The sequence below is a fragment of the Enhydra lutris genome, unplaced genomic scaffold (genome assembly GCF_002288905.1).
Source record: "Enhydra lutris kenyoni isolate GAN:26980312 unplaced genomic scaffold, ASM228890v2 scaffoldscaffold13, whole genome shotgun sequence".
Classification (NCBI taxonomy): Eukaryota; Metazoa; Chordata; class Mammalia; order Carnivora; family Mustelidae; genus Enhydra; species Enhydra lutris.
This window is the reverse complement of record NW_019154097.1, coordinates 46,477,246-46,494,931: the sequence shown is the minus strand read 5'-3', so window position 1 is coordinate 46,494,931 and position 17,686 is coordinate 46,477,246. Positions and strand designations below refer to the sequence as shown.

The window sequence follows — 17,686 nt, the reverse complement described above, 5'->3', positions numbered from 1 at the left end:
ACGTGGTGCCCTGCGTGGGTGAGCCTGGGGCCAGGCCGTGCCCTCCATCCCCTCCGTCCCCTCCAAGCGGTATCTCCCGCGCAGGGTCCCGTACAGGATGGCCAGGCGCGGGTTGGTGAGGAAGAGCCGCCAGTGGGTGCTGGAGAAGAAGGCGCGCCGCAGGCGGCAGGGCAGGTGAGGGCCAGGCCAGGCTGCTGGGGAGGACGGGGTCTGGGCTGCTCACGGCTCCCTTGCATTTGTAGGGGTCTTGGGGGTTCTTTGGTCCTTGTTTTCTGAGACTGGGCTCTTTCTTGCCACAGGGAGGTCAGACCGGACACCCTGTACACCGGCCGCAGGCGCAAGCCCCGCTTCTGAGGGGCGAGCGGGGCATGTTGGGACGGCCCGGCTGTGCCCCGTTGTCGTGTGCCTTGTCGCACGCCTTGTCGCATGCCGGGAGTTCTCTCTGTTGAAGTGCCTCCTTCGTCAGCTGACAAGATACTGTTACAGGAAAGTTCTCAAGTTCTAACCATTGTTGTTCACTAACAAAAGTTTTTGTTCTAAAAGCAATAAATGATTTTCCGTGGAACTGTGGCTCTGGCATTTTCCAGCTCCGACCCTAAAAGCATTTTTTGAGTTCCTCCACTGGTCAGGGCTACTGCCTGATGCCCCGGGTCCGGCTGAGGCTTGAAGAACTTTCAAGCGTACAGGGGACACAGGACTCCATCTCTGGCCGCTTACCCGGCACAGGCCGATGAGGGGAGGTGGGGCCGGATGAGAGCATCTGTGGGACCCGCTGACCTGAGGCCATCGCCCAGCTTCCGGCTGCCCCTGGGTTAAAGGCCTCATCCAGCCTGTGGCCTGGGCTGACCTTGGCCTTGAGCTGCTCCAACTGCTGATTGGCCCAGCACGTGGTTGCCTTTGGGGCCTGAGCCCAGTGGTCAGAGGGAAGGCGATTCCTGCCCTGGGTTGCGGGGGGCTCTGGGTTGCTTGTGACTTGTGGGAAAAGCAGGGGGAGGGGAGAACTATGGACCCACAGTACAGAACGCGGGCATCAGGTTTCCAGCAGGAGTGGAGACGTTCAGGCCGGGGTGGAGGGGCCTGAGGATCTGGAGGCTGAGGGAGGACGGGGGATCCTCTGCCCGAGTCCCTCCTTCCTGTTCATGCTCTGCACGCTGAGCCCTAAGTTCTAAGACGGGGACAGCGACAAATCCAGAGCAGAAGCAGGGTACAGATACAAATGTTTATTCTACATAAAAATTTCACAAAATGGGCAGCTGGTTGTACCAAGACCTTTGGTGAAAGGGGGTGAGGGAGGGGAGGGAAGTTGCTGTTCAAGAAGGCAATACAGACGGCGGTCACAGTCACTGGGCAGGAGCAGAGCGGAGGGGAGGCGGGGCCGGCTGCGGCCCTGCGCCTGCCGCACGCACTCGCATGCGCACGCCCGGCCCGTCCGCAAGGGGGCAGGCTCTCGGGTGGGGGCACACTTCTGACTGGAGAAGCCCCGAGACGGGGAGGAGGGCGGTCCGCCTCCCTGGCTGGCTGCGGAGTGCTGCATCCCGGACACCAGACACCCACGTGGCATGTCCGTGGGGGGGCAGCAAGGGCAGGACGTGACTGTAGGTCTGAGGTGACGTCTGACTTTCCAGGGCACAAGAGGGCAGGGACCCCTGTCCCAAACATGCAACACAACGATGGCTTGAGACCCTGACAGGCCTGCCGGGGAGGGTGGCTGGCCCAGGGTGTGGGCTTCGGCTAGGGCAGAGGCCCGGTGGGCCCCAACTGCCTCCTGAGCTCGGAGGGTGGCTGGAAACCAGGCACCGGACGACCTCTCTAGAATGTTACTGGGGTCAGGCATAGCCCGGAGGGGTTGCTCCTGGGGCTGGAGGAATGTGGGAAGGGAGGACGAGGCAGCTAAGACCTGCTGGCCTCTGCCCCTAGGCCGGGGAGGGAGCCTGGTCTTGACCAAGCCAGAAGCCACCTGAAGCCACCTGGCCACGACACCCTGAGCCTCCCTGGCAGTGATGAGCTGTTAGAGGCTTAGAGCTGGGCTGTCTCTCAGGGCCACCCCTCCCCTGACCTGAAAAGCAGCACCATGTGGCCAGCTGGCCCCCACCCCTCAGGGGGCTCGGCTTTGGGGGACAGCTGGAGAGAACAGAGGTCAGGGCGGGATGGGCCGTTGACGAGGCAAGGTTGGGGGTCTAGCGAGCGCCCTGGTCCCGGGAGAGGGCAGACCCTGGGCTGGACTGGGACTGCGGGCGGCAGGGGAAGGGGAGCATGGCTATCCTGGGCAGCGCGACCCGGGAGGGGTGACGTGGCCTGGGCCAGGGCCCGAGTCTGTTCCCTGTGGACCTGCCCCCACCCCACTGGCTCCTCGGTACAGACACACACTGTCACAGAGATCATGCACACGACGGCTCAGGGCAGGGGGTACGGAGGGCCCTACGGCCGAGAAAGGAGCGGTACCGGGTGGGAAGGAAGGGGCTCCGAGCCAGAAGGCGGCGGCAGCCAGCGGGCCTCCTGAGGGCAGACAGACTGTCCCGAGCAGAGTGGCAGGTGGGGTGGCTTCTACCCGAAGATGCCTCCGAAGGTGGAGGCGATGACGATGCCCAGGACCACGCAGCAGATGATGATCATGATCTTCTTCTGCACGGGGCGGGCGGGAAGGGGCGGCCTCAGACTCGGGGGAGGCTCGGGGCCGGGGCACCCAGGGAGAGGGGTCCCTGAGCGGGGCTGAGGACTGGGGGCCCGGGGCACAAGGATCAGAACTGGGGAAGGTGCCGCCTGGAATGCACCCAGGGAGGCAGTGGCTGTGGGGAGCTGAAGGCCTCGGGGTCAGGGCTCCAGTCAAGGCAGAGTGGGGAGGGCTCCGCGGAGGTCCCCGGGGCTCCGACGGGCAGAGGGGGCTACTGACCCGGCGCGCCTTGCTCTGGTACTTGACGGCCTTCTTGGTGTCAGACACGGCCCTCTCCACATAGTCCACCGAATGTTCCACGTTGTACTCAATCCTGTCGATCATCTCCCCCTGCAGGGCCGGCGCCCGTGAGCTCCAGCCGGCCCCCTTCAGGGTAGGACTCTGGGGAAGCACCCTGAGGTCAGAGAAATAAAAGTGGGGGCGTGAGGTGGGTGGGGTGCAGCCTGTCACCTGCGCCCCTCAAGCCAGGCGCCCAGCGAGGGCCTGGGCCATGCAGTTCCAGCCAAGGGGGTGCAGACCATGCAGAGGGTGCTCAGCCGGGGCCGGGAGAGGCAGGGGGAGGCAGGGGCAGGCAGGGGCGGCAGCGGGTGCTCGGACAGGGTCCCGCTCCCTCCTCGCAGACATGCGGGTTCCACCCCGCTCCAGCTGACTTCAACATCCAAGGATCCCTGCCTACGCCCATAGCCCTCCTGGGCCCCATAATCTGGTCCCAGCAGCCCCCCAAGGCCGCTCCCACCAGGACGCTGCCCGAGACAACCACCAGCAGTGCCGTGACAAGCGGCCGCGCTCTCCCAAGTCCACTGCCCCTGCTGGTGTCGCCATGGACTGCGCCCCAGCAGCCTCCTGGTGGCCTCCCGGCTTCCTGACTCAGCTCACACCACACCCACACTTCAGGGAATCCAAGGCCAGCACTCTGTCTGCCTCACCTTCACTTCCCACCGAGCTGCAGCCGCAGCCGCACCACCTCCTCAGTGAGCCCAGTTCTTGCCAGTCTCAGGCTCTGCTGGTCCCGCTCTTCTCACCCCGGGAAGTCCTCCAAGCTCAAATGCCACCTCCTCAGAGAGGCCTTCCCTGACCACCCCCATCCAAAGCAGCCACCGCAGGGACGCTATTACGGTGTTACCACCTTAAGTGTGGCCCTGGGACTAGTAGCAACGGCCTTGAGCCTGTTAGAAACGCAAATTCTCCGGCCCCCTCTCCAACCTACCAATCTCTGGGAATGGGGACTAGGAAACCTCCAAGCCCCTCCAAGTGATTCCTGGGCCCTTTTCGAGTTGGAGAACCCCCGCTCTATCTCACTGCCTCCTGCTAACCTCTCCGGAGCACCCGGCACAACCAGAGAACATTCCATTTGTCACTCTCTTCTGTTGCCCTTCCGCCCCACAGACATTAGCTCCAGGAAGCAGCGCCTCCCAGCCCCGCTGTCCTAGTCACTGCTGTTCTTTCGGCTCCCTGGGAAGGCAGCCGTCCACTATGCCCCCGAGACAAATGGCTGGTGAGCTGGACAAGGCTGGGTGGGGGGCCATGCGGGGCCATGCGGGGCCTTGTGGGCCAAGCAGATCCATGCAAAGGACCGAGGGTCCTTCGGGTGGGCCCGGCCCCGGAGGTGGTTTCAACAGCAGGGGGTGAGTTACCTGGAGACTCGGTCCCTCCCGGGCAGGGCAGCATGTCAGGCAGAGAGGGTGGGGGTTAGTGCAGCCCTGGGGGCTGCTGGGGGCCGGCGGGCCGAGGGCCGTGGGCCCGGGCTCTCACCTGGCTCTCCACAAGCATGGCCATGTCCATGAACATGTCGTGCAGCTCCCGGATGCTGTTCTCCAGCTTGATGATCTCACTGTGCCGCGTCTCAATCTCGCTCAGGGCCTGCTTTGAGATGCTGGAGTCCATGATGATCTAGGGGGTGGGAGCAGTGGGCTGGGACCTGGGAACCTGCCGCAGGGGCAGGGCGGGGGGCCTCGGCCAGGACGGCAGGCGGAGGGCGAAGGCAGCGAGGATCGGGGATGGGTGACTGCTCCCTCCCAGCCACAGTGCTCTGCCACTTCCTGCTGGGTTCCTGCTAGCTGTTACTTGATTTCTCTGGGACGACTTCTCAGCGTTAATGTGAGGCCCCCTGTGCCCACCACATAGTCACCACCCAGCAGCCTTGTAGGGAGGCCAAGTTGACAGCCCCCGAGGACCCAGGCCTTAACCTCCTTTCTCCCTTTCCCCGTCCCCCACCCTCCAGTCAGCCTCCCAGAGAGGGCAACTACTCCTCCCTTCTCTCCTGGAACCCACAGCCCCTAGCTGCCTTCCGCTCTGTGGGCTGCCTCCTTCGGGAAGCCCCCGCTGCTCAAGCGTCACTTAAATGTAGAGACGGCTTAAGGGCACCATGTCTCCCAGGAGAGGAACAAGGCCCTGAGGACGGTGGAAGGAGCCCCTGGCCAGTGGCAAACTGGAGAAGCAAGGAAGTGGACCCGACAGAGGAACCAGGAGACGGTGGTCTTCATTCTACCTGTGCCACTAGTATCTGTGTGGCCTCAGTCCGGTCCCTTTTCCTCTGGGACTCCGCCGTCCCTGAAATGGGCCTCTCAAGGTGGATGTGTGCACAGACTGCCCAGGCCCAGCACTCTGCACACACACCAGGGGTCCCTGCCAGGGGTGCGGTGGGGTGGTGGTAGTGGTGGGAGGCTCGCACTCACCCCGGAAGCAAAGATGGCTGGGTTTCCGCTCTCCAGCATGTCCTCCAGCTCCTCGCTGGTCGTGGTCCGGCCAGCTGTGAGCAGGGATCGCACTGAGTCCTGCACACCTGCAGGGTTCGGCCCCAACCCTGCCCCGCCCCCGCACTCCCCTACCCCCCCCGAGCTCACTGATCTCCAGCTGCCTCTGGATGCGCCCCTTGCAGCGCTCGCGGTAGTCACACTGCGTGGCGTTGTACTCGGACATGACCTCCACAAACTTGCGGGACAGCGTGGAGTGCTAGGGTGCCACATGGGGGTGCAGGTATCAGGCCCAGCTCCACACAGCCCCAGGGCCTCCAGCGCCCACCAGCCCACGCTGGACACCCGCCAGTAGCACCTGTGTCTTTCGGATCCTCAGGTCCGCGGATGAGCGGTTGAGGCCTTCCTCCTGCTCGATGCTCTGCTCGATGCCTGGGGGCACAGGGGGACGCTGAGCCATGACGTGTCCGCCTCGCCACTGTCCTGTCCCTCTTGGACCCACACACCCAGGCTCTGCTCCGGATCTCCCCTGGGGAGGGTCTAGTGTGGACTGGGCGTTGGGGGGTGGTCACAGGAAGCCGAGGGAGAGGATGCACCAGACACTGGGGGAGGGGTCGTCAGGGGCCCATCTGGGCGCGCTGCGGGTTTCGGCGTGTGCACATATGCGCACCCGTGAGGCCTCAGGCACACCGCAAGCTGTGTGTGTGTGTGTGTGCGTGTGTGTGTGCATGTGCGTGTGCGTGTGTGTGTGCGCGTGTATGTGCCTGCTGCGCACTGGGTCTGGTGGCTGCCTTCTGCTCAGGAAGGTTGTGCGCCAGCAAAGGGCCAGGCGGGGAGTCCCTGGTGGCCCCAAGCTGCAGGCCCTCGGTCCCTGGGCCCGTGCACCTCTGCGCTCCCACAAACACGGTGCTGGCCACACCCTGAACCCTCTTTAGCTTAAGTGGGGGACAATTCCCAGAGTGGAGCCCGGCGCAAACAAGCCTGGCCAGGGAGCAGTGGCACCTCACGACGGAAAGCAAGACGTAACGGCCCCTCCAAGCTAGGGAGACCCGTGGGACGCGGAGGGAATGGGCCCGGCGCGCCCCTCCACCTCCAGCCAGGGCCCGGATGGAGCCCGGACTCACTCTTTAACTTGGAGCGAACTTTGTTTGCGGTCTTCTTTATGTCGGACATGAGCTCCTCCAGCTCCTCCTTCGTCTCTGGGAAGGTAGAAGGGGTAGAGGGTAGACGCCCGGGGCGCCCCCACTGCTACCTGACAGGCTCAGCCCCTGGCACAGGGGGCTCCGTCACGGGGCTCCGGGCAGACCCTGGGTCCCGGGTCTCCCCCCTGGTCCCGGCTAAGGCTCTGCCTGCCCCTCCGCTCCTGGGCCGGGGCCGCCCCAGCTGCAGCCTCACCCCTCCGTGCTGCCTTCCAAGGAGCCTCCCCTCCTCCTTCACTGGCTCTCCCGCCCCCTGCAGATAACAGATGGGTCTAAATTTAAGGCAGAAATAATTGTGGAGCAGCTGGCGATGCTGGAGTTGGCGCTGGGGAACACTGACTTGATGCTTGCCTGAGTCGAAAGGGGGGGGGCTGCGGGCTCACCTAGAGTTACCTGGCAGCTCTGGGGGGCCGGGGGGGCCAGACGTCCAGCCAGTAGAGGGACCGAGCCAGGGGCCGGGGAGGCTGAAGGAAGCCCCCAACAACAGAGCACCCAGGGTGGGGCAGACCTTCTACTGGGTGCCCTTTCCCAGGTGCTGAGCTCAGAGGAGACCAAATGCTGGACGCCTAATTGGTGGCTGGGGGCACGAGGCACCAGGCCTGGATGGGAGCTGGCGGAGAGAGGCTCAGAGAGCCCTGGGGCAGCAGGTGGCCAGTCCTGTAACAGTGAAGCTGGGGAAGGCCACAGCCTGGTGTTTCTGGCCCTTGCTCCAACTGGAACCTCTCTCTAAAGCTGGCAGAAGCCCTGGGGGTTCCCAGCTTGTTCCACCCCTGGCGAGTGGTACGCTGGCCGAGTGGGGCCAGGTGGGTGCTTCCCTCTGGGGTGCTGGTGACAGCGCCCCAGCCTCAGGGCAACCCCAGGACTCTGACTTCCTGGAGAAACCAGGCCCAAGCTCCTGGGTGAGCCTTAGTTTCCTCTGGGGCTGGGCCCCTCCTAGAGGGGGGGGTGGGAGGAGCATTTACAGCTGTTGATCGGTTGGGGGGTACCTCCTAAGTAGGTCGTGAGGTAGGGGGCTTCAGGGAGTGGAGGAGGGTGCCTCTTTCTTACAAACAAAAGAAACTTGGTTATCAGCTGCTCTGACATCTCTGCCTCTTTTGCTCAGTCCCAAAACAGCCCAGCCCAGATGGCAGCCCCCAGGGAAGGCAGAGCAGGCCTCGGCCTGGGGAAAGCCCCCCACTCGCTGCCGTCCTTCCCGGTGGCTCCTCGGGAACTGCTCCCTCTGGTCTGGAACCCTTACCGGGGAGCCCCCTGCCCTCATCAGCGACCGCTGGCCAGTCCTGACTGCTTGGCTCACAGTGGCAGTTCCGAACGGGTGGCTACTGACTGACGCAGGGACACCTTGTGCAGAAGGTGGGACAAGAGGAAGGAACTGGCGTCTCTGTGGCCCCACACTCGGCCTGTCCACCAGCAGAGGAGGGCCTCAGCTCTTTCCAGCACTCTGCTCCAGTTGTCAGCCGCCTTCCGACCCTCAGCAGGAGGGACCCACACAGGGACACACCCAGACTCAGACACACGCATGCGTGAAGACGTATGACATCACACGTTGCTACCTGAGACAAGTCTCTGGGGAGAGGGGCAACGCGTGATGGCCATACTGAACACGGGCCCTGTCTTGGGGGGGCCCCCCCTCTCTTTCCCACCCATTCCTGGGACAGTCTCCCGGCTCCCAGCAGACTCATACTGCTTTCTAAGTGTCTGGCCCTGGGCTAGCTCAGCTTGGCCCTGGCCTCGGGTTCCAGTGCACTTTGGGGGCTGCGGAGAGATTTCTTCTGGGGGCTTGAGGATGCCTGCAGGCCGGGCCGAGGGGCCAGGGATAGGGAGACACAGCAGGAGACCACACGCAAACCCAGCCCTAAGGGCTTCCCCTGGGCCATCCAGGGCCGGGACCCTCCCCCTTGCATTCTTGGGGCCCCCTGGGCTGGAGGGGTGGGGCAAGGAGGCGAGCCAGCAGGAGCAGTGTACACCCGCTCAGATCACAGGCCTGGGCGCCCGCACTATCACCGCCTCCCCAGGGCCGAGGGGAAGGAACCTCGGACCTGCGTGCTGTCAGCCCGGCATAGGGCTGGGCAGTCACCAACACCTCGCCAGGAACTGCAACAGGAGGGTTGGGGGGCCTGTCTGGGGACAGAGTGCAATGCAGACACACAGAGGCTCCCTGTGTGCAGGAGAAAGGTGACTTCCTGGAGCCCTGGGAAGGCCCGGCTCCGGGGTACCAGTGGCCAGGTGCCAGGGCTGCTAGCTCCTTCCGGAAGCTCCTCCCGCTTGGCCGACTCGCCCTCCCACGGCGCTGAAGCTCGGCGCGGCCATCTGCTCCCCCGGGAGGCTCGGGAAGGGGAGGGGCTGGGCAGAGAGGCTTCCTTTTGAGCCAGGCAGCACCCCCTGACCCAGCTTACCTGGCCCAAGGTCGGTCCCCCACTCCATGCCAGCCTGGGTGGAGACCCGGGGCCAGTGGGGATACTGGGCACCGACCCCTGCCCCGGGCCAGCTGCGTTCCCTGGAGCTTTCCACGGGGCCCTCCCCACACCGGGCATGCCCAGCAGCGCGGGTGCTGGGGATCCAGAAGCCCCTCCCCGGCAGGACGCTGCCCCCTGGTCCTACACACTCACTCTCGTCGGGGTTGGGGGAGGCCAGGATGGCGCTGTGCTTCCGCTTCACCTCCTCCACGTTCTCCGAGATCTTGTCGATGAAGCCTCGGATCTCCTCCACCTGTGCACCAGGGCCTCGGTCAGGAGGAGACCGGGGAGGGCGCTCTCGGGCCCCGGGGCTGGACCAGACTGGGGCTGGCGGTCCGGTTCAGAGGGGCTGGACCAGGCTTCGGGTGGGGGTGTGACATGGGTCCCCCCGCCTCCAAGGTCTCCCGGTGTATTCGAGGGTGTGGGCTGTGCCGGCTCCCACCTGTTCGAAGAACTCATCCATGAAGCCGTCCCGGTCCACCGTGACAGTGACATCGTCGTCATCGTCGCTGTCCTTGGCCTGCGCGGGCGTGTGCACACGTGAGTGGAACTGCAGCGGCCCCACGGGGTCCCGCCGGGCCTGGGACTGCCAACTGCCCAGCATCCACATGCAGGAGGCTGGTGGGCTCAGCTCCGGGGCCCTGACTGCCACCCTCTGTCCTCAGTCCTCTTGGCAGGGACAAGGTCTGGCTGTGCCCCAGCTCCCAGCCACAGTGAGACCTGGAGGACGCCTGGGGCCCCAGCGTAAGGACAGAGGCCCTGCCTCTCAAGTTGGTGACAGGGCCCAGTCTCTACCTCTAGGCCAAGGACTCCTTCCCCTGCCCAGCTGCTTGCCCCTTTTCCCACAGAACCGGGGCCCTCCCGACACACCCCTCACCCTAAGGGGCAGCTGGAAACGCCTGGCCCCCCAGCCAGCGGCCCCAACTCACGGACCTTGCCTGGGACACACTGCCTAGAAGCCGGCCTTCTCTACTTCCCAGTCCCGATGGGTTGTTGTTTTTTTTTAAGATTTTTATTTATCTGACAGAGATCACAAGCAGGCAGAGAGGCAGGCAGAGAGAGAGGAAGGGAAGCAGGCTCCCTGCTGAGCAGAGACCCAATGCAGGGCTCGATCCCAGGACCCTGAGATCATGACCTGAGCCAAAGGCAGAGGCTTTAACCCACTGAGCCACCCAGGTGCCCCCCCCCTGCAGTGGTTTTAATTAGGATGGAGCCCAAAGTTCCCAAGCTCCTTTTTGGCAGGGGGTGGGGGGGTGGGGGGGCAGTCCAAGCGTGGGAGGCCTGGGTGCCATGCCACCCATACCTGCCTTGGAGAAGGTAGGCTGGCTCAGACTGGAGGGCTGTCCCACAGTGCCTGAAGCAGGCCTGGGAGATCCCGGCTGTGCGCAGCCCTGCAAACCCAGCTCTCCCTTTGTCACGCTTGACATCAGACCTCCATCCTCTTTCCCTTCAGGCCCAGAGCTGGGCCCCACCAGCCTGAGAGGCCAGTCATGTCGCTTGGCTCGGGGCCTACCCTAGGCCCCACCCCACCACCCTGGGAGCAGCCGGACAAAAGCCACCCATAATGGGGCTGAGCAATTACACCTGTGACTCCCAGTGTGCCGGCCGCGCTCGTCACTGTTCGCCTTACACGCTTCCGAATCGCTGGGGGCAGCCCGCTCTGCTGGCAAGGGCAAGTCCCCCTCCACGGCCAAGGCCAGGGGCCCCTCACACTGGGGTTATCAGGCTTGATCACACCCCTTCAGCTCTCAGCACCCACGGGGAGGAGGTGTGAGCGGGCTCAGCGCCAGCCTTCACCTTGGTCCGGGCCAGGGACCGGGCAGTCAGGGGTTGAGGGACGGTGAAGCTGGGGGGCCCAGGAGGCTGGGCCCAGCTGGCCTGCTGAGGAGGGACCCAGGTTCTGTGCCCAGCATAGTGACTAGCTGAGGGACGTGCCCTCTGAGTCCCTTTGCTCCTGTGTGCAGTGGGGACAGGGACACCTGGCTGCAGGGACAGAAGGCTGAAGAAGGGTGGGAAGGCACAGCATGTTCTGTAAAGGGCTGTGCCCCTGGGGCTCTCGGGGTCCCACTGCCCCCCCAGAGAGGGACCAGACAGCAGAGGGGTTGGCTGGGAGCTTTATGGAGGCGGCTCTCACAGGCCCCTCTCATCAGGAGATCACACCTCCTCCCCCAGCAGCTAAAATAAATCCTTGCTCCCACAAGTGCCTGTGGCTGCTACCCGGTGGCCCCCTCCCCCCGGCCAAGCCCACCTATAGACAAAGAGAATCTAGAAGCCGTTTCCACACTTTTGAACTCTGCCAGGAGCAGGACCTAAGCTAGAGGAGCACTCCTTAGGGAAACTGAGGCAGAGTGCAGTCTGGAGGAGCCCAGTTCCCCCTCCGGGGCAGCCTGCTAGGTTGGGAGGTGGCCCCAGGAACTCCTGCCCTTCAGTGGCCTGCCCTGTCTTTCTTGGCATCTAGAGAAGCAGAGGGATGGACAGGAAAGGACAGAAGGAGAATGTTCCAGGTGCTCTCCCAAGAAGAGTAATGACCAGCTAGGGCCAAAGACAAGGGCATCAGAGTTTCCAAAGACAAGAGCCGTTGCCAGAGACCCCTGGGATCTGGCCTGCTGCCTGGCCGGGGCCCCGACTGCCCGCCCATCCGTCAAATAAGGATGGATCTTCTCCAGCATCCAGCAGCTCCGACCTGCCCCCTCCATGGCCTCCCCAGAAATCTGACAGCTGGAGTCGGGGAGTTTCTCCCACACAGGGTTGGCAGGAAGGACACTCACGCTCTCCCCCCTGGCCCCCAGGCCATGAGGGCAGAGCTGAGGAAGGGGACACCTGGGGCCAGGGCCTGACTGGGGCTCCCAGGCTGGGGTACACCCCAAAGGTGGCATTCGGATTGGCCCCAAAGCCGCTCGGAGGACTGAGGGCCTGAATTTGCAGCCCGGGTCACAGCAGTGGTGACTCCAAGCAAAACCTTGAGGGGATTCTCCATGGAGACCCCTTCCTTACCACGTCCTGGCGCTTCCTCCTCCACAGGACTTTGTACCCACTGCCCCTTGCCACCTCACTGGCGCAGCCTGAAACTGGACCCTGGTACACCCCACCTAAACCATCTCCCTGCCTCCACAACTCACCCGCTGTCCTCCCCTGCCTCAGTGCAATTCCCTCAGCCTGGAATGCTGATTCCACAAAGCAGACATTCCCACCATCCTTTGATGCCACTCCTTCCAGAAGCCTTCCCCCAGGTCAGTATCTCGCTCCTCTGGGTCCCCACACAATGTTCACATCTCTACTGGAACCACAGCCATGCACTGAAAAGCCACCTTGGCCTCAGCTTGCACACCTTCTGTGATGGTGAGCTCACTAGGCTTCCCCAGGCAGCTCTGCCTACCTTGGGCTGCCCCAATTGTCCCTTTATTGTGGCCCTAAGCCATGAAAAACCTGTTGGTGCCCTTTCCCTCGGCTGGACTTGCTAGAGATCTGACGGCAGCATCCACACCTTCCCTGGGTTCTTCTCCTCAAGCTGACCATTCCCTTCCCCTCACATCCCTCCCGGGACCCTAAGTTAAGTTGCAACCCCTGCCCCAGACTTGTTTGGTTCAGCCTCTGTCTTCTTCTGCGGTACATGATATAAACTCATTCTGTTGTTGATTGTGGTCTAAGTGGTACCAAAGAGCTGACCCATCCCCTCCCTCTTTTTATGTGGTCTACCTTCATTAATGCAACCAGACATCAGTATAAGTGATCATACAGCACTTCCTGGCCAGAAAATCCCCAAGCCCTGACCCACCCCTGTCTACTTGGTTGGATTTTAGGCTCAAGGGAAGGACTTTTTTTTGCTTAATGTCTTCATTTGTTCTAATCCTTGTTCCACTTTGTGAGAATCTGATGGCTCATGACTCTGGGGCTCCCTGCAACCTTGTCCATAGCTAAGCCGGAGCCCTGTGGCACTTTTCTAGAGACATCCTCCAGATTAACTAAGATCCCAGCCAAGTTTCACTGGACACTAAATAAATGACAAGCCCCAAGCCCAGACACACTTGGACCCAAAACGAAGTAGGAACTGGGCTGGCATGTCCTCGTGTCCTGGGGGTGGTCAGGGCGGGCATCACTGACACGCACCAAGGGAGCACCCAGATGGTTTAGAATCATGAGGACCCCAGCTCCCTTGAAAACCTGCTAGCCCTCTATGAGTGACAGTCACAGCACCAGAAAGAGGGCTGGACTGGACTGGGGACTTGAGGTGGCAGCTGGAGCCTGGTGGGGGTCGCAAGCATCTTTAGGATAAACCCAGCCCATCATCATATGAGCAACCTACCGGCCATCTGGCCCAAACTAGGTTCTGCCTCATTCTCCTGAGCTCCTCCTCTGAAACCCCCATTCCCAAGGGTCCCCCCAAATCAGAAACCAGGGTACATCTACTTTCTTCCCCTTCTCCTATCCATCCAACATTTACCTTGTTGCGGTGTTCTTTTCACTGGGTCTTAAACGTGGTCCAGCACCATGATCCCTTGGAAGGCTTAAAAAAACCCAAAAACCCAAAACCCCAAAACCCCAAAACCCGGCTTCCAGGATTCTACCCAGAGAGATGGAATCAGAATTTAGGGGTTTGGGGCTGGTAAGGCTAAGTTTTTAAAAAGCCCCCCGCCCCGGGGTTGAGAACCAGTGGTCTGATCTTTCTCCTCTCTGATAGGCTCTGGCCTCATGAGGCCTCTGGGACAAGCCATCCAGGACGAAGGCTGCCCTGGCCAGAAGCCCTGCACTTCCAGAGAAGGCCAGACAGCCCTGGTGGTCTCTGCTGGCAGAGGCCCCAGGATTCCGGGATACCTTCCTGGAAACAGAAGTGTGATTCCTCTAAGAGGTTGGGAGGCCAGCAGCCTCCAGGCCCGTCCCTGGGGATGGATGGCGTGAGGCCAGCCCCTGTGTTGATTCATTCCTCTGGAGCAGGAGTTGGCTGTTGTCTGCCTCGCCTGGAGGGCTAGTTTTTTTCCCCTTCTTGTTTTTAATGACAAATCGAAGTCAATACCACTAGAGCAGAGAGACCCAGCGCTGAGTCAGGGGTACGTGAGGCCAAACCGGGTCTCCAGGAAAGAGCCCCCCCCACCCCCATCTGATCCCTTCACCCTCTCCCCATCTGGTGTCTGCTCTTCACCTCCAGATCCTTGCCCCTGACTGGGGGCCCCAGGGCAGCTCCAGGAGGCAGCCTCCACCGGTGGAGAGGAGCCGGCTTCAGCTCCATACTACCCTCCTGCCCCAAACCACAACATACCACGGGACCTTCAATAAACCCCTGGCCCTTTCCAGACTTCACTTTTCCAATCTGTGAAAGAGGAGGTTTTCCTATCTGTGAAAGAGGAAAGACTAGATCATCCCTGAAGATCATTCTGGCTGCACCCCAGGTTTCTTCTGGAAGAGAAACCCACTGTTTCTTCTGGGAAACCCCAGGGAGGTAAGGGGAGGGAGGAGGCCTACTCTTATATCCCTAGTCTTCCACTTTGCAAGGCTGATCTGGCCAGGTGCACTGTAGGGATGAAACGGGCAAAGAGAGATTAAGGCAAGAACCTGCCTGGTGTTGCCCAGGACACCAAGTCTCTTTTCTCTCAGCGAGAAAGTGGGAAGGGGTGGGCTTCCCCACCCAGGCCTGCCCCCAGTGAGCAGGCATCAGACCACCCTCCATTCTCTCCTGGTTGGGCATTCCAGCTTCTCTGCCTTTACTCACATGGGTCCCTCCTCCCAGTTCTATCCAACTCCCTCTGGGCCACCCAAGGTTCCCTTCTTCCGGGGTCTGGCGGCCCCCGCGCTCCCTCCTCTCTGTCCTCCGGCTCCCGCGGCAGGCCCCAGGTCCTGCATGGGGCTCAGCACGAAGATAAATAACCTCCTGGACCCAGGAAAGGGTGGGTGAGCTCCAAGATCTCAGAAAAAAAACCAGGAAGGCCTCCGAATAGGGGGGAAGGAGGCAGCAGCATGCCAGGTGGGGCTGCCCGGGGTGGGGCATCTTGCCCTAAGTCTCTCTGGTTCTGTGACCCTGGGCTAGTCCTTGCCCCTCTGAGACCCCTGGGTGGCCCTTCTGATCTCTGAGGGCCCCCGATGATCCCTTTGCTCCGTGTGCACAACCACAGGACAAGCTGCGTGAGGAGCGGATGCTGGCGAAGGCTGGAGGGCTGGGCCCGGCCTGCAGAGCGCTGAGGAAATGCGCCAGCTCCTTCCCCAAGTGTGACTTTTATAAATAAGCTCCCTTTGCTTTCCTTCCAAATGTGGTGGCGTTGGATGTGGAAGGAGGAGGGGAGGTGGGAGAGAGGGCTGGCGGGGTGCAAGGCACTGGCCCGAGCACCACCTCTGTCCAGCCCAGCCTGCACACTGGCCTCTCGGTTCCTGGGGATTCTGACTCCTGGGGTTCAAGGTCTCTCTTAAATATGGAGTCAGACTCAGGTGACCACCCCTTGCCTTGAGAAACTGGGCTCTAGGTTTTCTTATCTCTCCTTTTACAGGTGGGAACCCAACACCCAGAGGGAGACTTGTGGGAATGAGAGGTTCCCCCAGACTAGCTGTCCCACCCCACCCTGTGTGGGCTCCTGCGGGCTGCTGGAAACCCCCAGGGGGCAGGACCACCCGCCAATGAGGACAGCAGCCTTCACTGGCTCTGAATGCCTGCGGGGTGGGGTCCAGTGGAGAAGCCAGGCCTCGCCATCTAAGGGAGCCCCAAGGCTACTGTTTATGTATATATGTGGGGGGATGGGGGTGAGGGAGTCACAGAGACACACCCCAGAGCAACAGTCCTGGGTTCAAACTCCCTACAACCCATGCCCCGCCCCCACGGGCCTCCAGTCCCCGCCAGGCCTAAGTCTGACTGTCTTTGGGACAAAACCCCTTTCTGCTGTCCCTTTTGAACTACCGGGGGTGCCATTTGCTCTCTCATGCCTCAGTTTCCCCTTTAGGAGAGGGGACGAAGGCTGATGCGCCAGACAGCTTGTCACATGTAAAGGACTGTGTTCCCCTGACCACTTGGTTCCCACATACACTCCCGTCTGACCCACCAGGCGTCCGAACATCAGCAAACGCACCGCACAGCCACTCATCGCTGAGATAACATTCTTTCTGACTCAACACAGCACAGGAAGCTTGAGGGCAACCGCAAGGGCTGGCGGGGGAAGTGTTTAGACATCATATATGACATGAGGGACCATCTTCTTCCTTTGAAATCTCCTGAGGTTTACCCTGGGCGTTGGGCATGTGGCCAGGAATAAAAGGTCTGTTGGCTGGGGGGGGTCCTAGTCAGAGCAAGGGGGGAGATGTAGGCAGGAGTACAGGTCCCAGCTCCAGACTGCCTAGGAGACAAGACTGGTACAATGGAAGAGATGGGGCACAAATGCAGGGAGCCTCTGGACAGACAGGTCAAGCCAGGCTCAAAAACCCAAAGTACACTTGAAACTTTCCATATGAGGACCTCGTTCTCTGGATCTGAGTTGGGTAGCAGAGGGAGGGCTCAGAGGAGCCCGTGAGCTAGCTGCCCCCCACCCCAGATCAGCACTGTGGGCAGGGCACCTGCCAGCCAGCATGGTGGTTAGCTAGGGGATCCGACAAGCGTCAGCTTGGTCTAAAGTCCTGATGCCCCCCTCCCCACAGGCAGGCTTCATTTCCTTCAATTCCCCCACATGCCCCCCAGGCTTGCCATCTCTAAGGGCAGAGGTGAGAATGTCCTCATAAATGTCAGAGTCCAGGGGAGACAGGGGTGAAGGGGTAGGGTGAGTGAGGAGCAGGCGGCAGGGGTCTCAGTCAGGGCCAGGAGAGGGTGGGCTCAGTCTGGTCAGAGCCTTTGCGCATCCTCTTACTTCCCCCAAACCCCGCCCCAGGAGCCACACCCCGGGGGGCCCCGAGACACAGGTGGAAAAATAGGTTCAGGCTGGACTCAGACCAGGAACTCCGGAAGACCTCAAAACGCCGCGGGCCGGGGCTGCCAGGAAGCCAGCGAGGTGGACCGGGGGCGAATCCGACCCCTCAGGGACTGGGGCGGGCACCTAACCCCGAGCGCGACGGGGGTGGGGAGCCACAGGTGATGGGAGCTACAGGTGACGGAGGCGGCGGGGCGCCCCGCGGGACAGCGCCCGCCCGAGGGGCCCGGCCCCACCCGGCGGCCCGGTTTCCGCAGCGCGCCCCGCCGCTGGGCTCTGGGCAGGGGACCGCCCCGGCCCCTTCCCACTGCGGTCCCGCCCTCTGCCCACACCCGTGCCGGGGGACAGGAGGGTCAGTGATGCGGCACCGTGGGGGGACAGAGACGGGACCGGCTCCGCGGGCCGCGGGCGAGGTCAACCTTCCGTCCCGCCGCGGATATCCGGTAATAGCCCTCCGACCCCCTCAAAACAAGGGGGCGCGGGAAAGTTTATCCGGGACCCGGGGCTCCGGCCGCCAGCCCGCGGGCCCACGGCGCCGAGCTCACGCGAGCCCGTGACAGCCAGTGGGTCCGAGGGGCGGGACCCGGAAGGGGGTCGGGGTCCCGGGCTCCGCGCCGCGCCCTCCCGCCCGGCCGGGGACGCAGGGGGCTATTGCCCGGTGGCCGCCGAGGCCGCGAGGGGAGCGGCCGGCGCGCGGGGCGCGGGGCGCGGGCGGCGAGCGGCGGCGCGCGGGGGCCGGACTCACCGTGCGGAGCTCCTGGGTTCGGTCCTTCATGCTCCCGGGAGTGGCAGCGGC

The 17,686-nt window shown here is 62.6% G+C and overlaps 2 protein-coding genes across 7 annotated transcripts in view; one reads left to right on the top strand and one right to left on the bottom strand.

Annotated features, from left to right (window-relative positions):
* Window positions 1-565, top strand: part of LOC111145555 (BUD23, rRNA methyltransferase and ribosome maturation factor) — an 11,498-nt gene extending 10,933 nt beyond the window's left edge. Inside the window, exons 11-12 of the mRNA XM_022500484.1 lie at window positions 85-174; window positions 300-565. Coding sequence (XP_022356192.1) covers window positions 85-174; window positions 300-354 — 145 coding nt within the window. The 3' untranslated portion in view covers window positions 355-565. The remainder of the gene's footprint in view (window positions 1-84; window positions 175-299) is intronic.
* LOC111145554 (syntaxin 1A) overlaps window positions 1-17,680 on the bottom strand; it is a 22,995-nt gene extending 5,315 nt beyond the window's left edge. The window contains exons 1-10 of one of the 6 annotated variants that reach the window (XM_022500482.1): window positions 17,636-17,680; window positions 9,459-9,536; window positions 9,170-9,269; window positions 6,489-6,563; window positions 5,723-5,796; window positions 5,515-5,623; window positions 5,347-5,420; window positions 4,424-4,561; window positions 2,891-3,001; window positions 1,211-2,622 (exon numbers count right to left, since the gene is read on the bottom strand). In XM_022500482.1, coding sequence (XP_022356190.1) covers window positions 2,545-2,622; window positions 2,891-3,001; window positions 4,424-4,561; window positions 5,347-5,420; window positions 5,515-5,623; window positions 5,723-5,796; window positions 6,489-6,563; window positions 9,170-9,269; window positions 9,459-9,536; window positions 17,636-17,665 — 867 coding nt within the window. In that variant the 5' untranslated portion in view covers window positions 17,666-17,680 and the 3' untranslated portion in view covers window positions 1,211-2,544. Of the gene's footprint in view, window positions 1-1,210; window positions 2,623-2,759; window positions 3,066-4,423; window positions 4,562-5,346; window positions 5,421-5,514; window positions 5,624-5,722; window positions 5,797-6,488; window positions 6,564-9,169; window positions 9,270-9,458; window positions 9,746-17,635 lie in introns of those variants that run through there. The other 5 variants (XR_002640478.1, XM_022500479.1, XM_022500480.1 and 2 more) reach the window with 5 other exon arrangements.
* Between the last annotated feature and the right edge of the window lie 6 nt (window positions 17,681-17,686).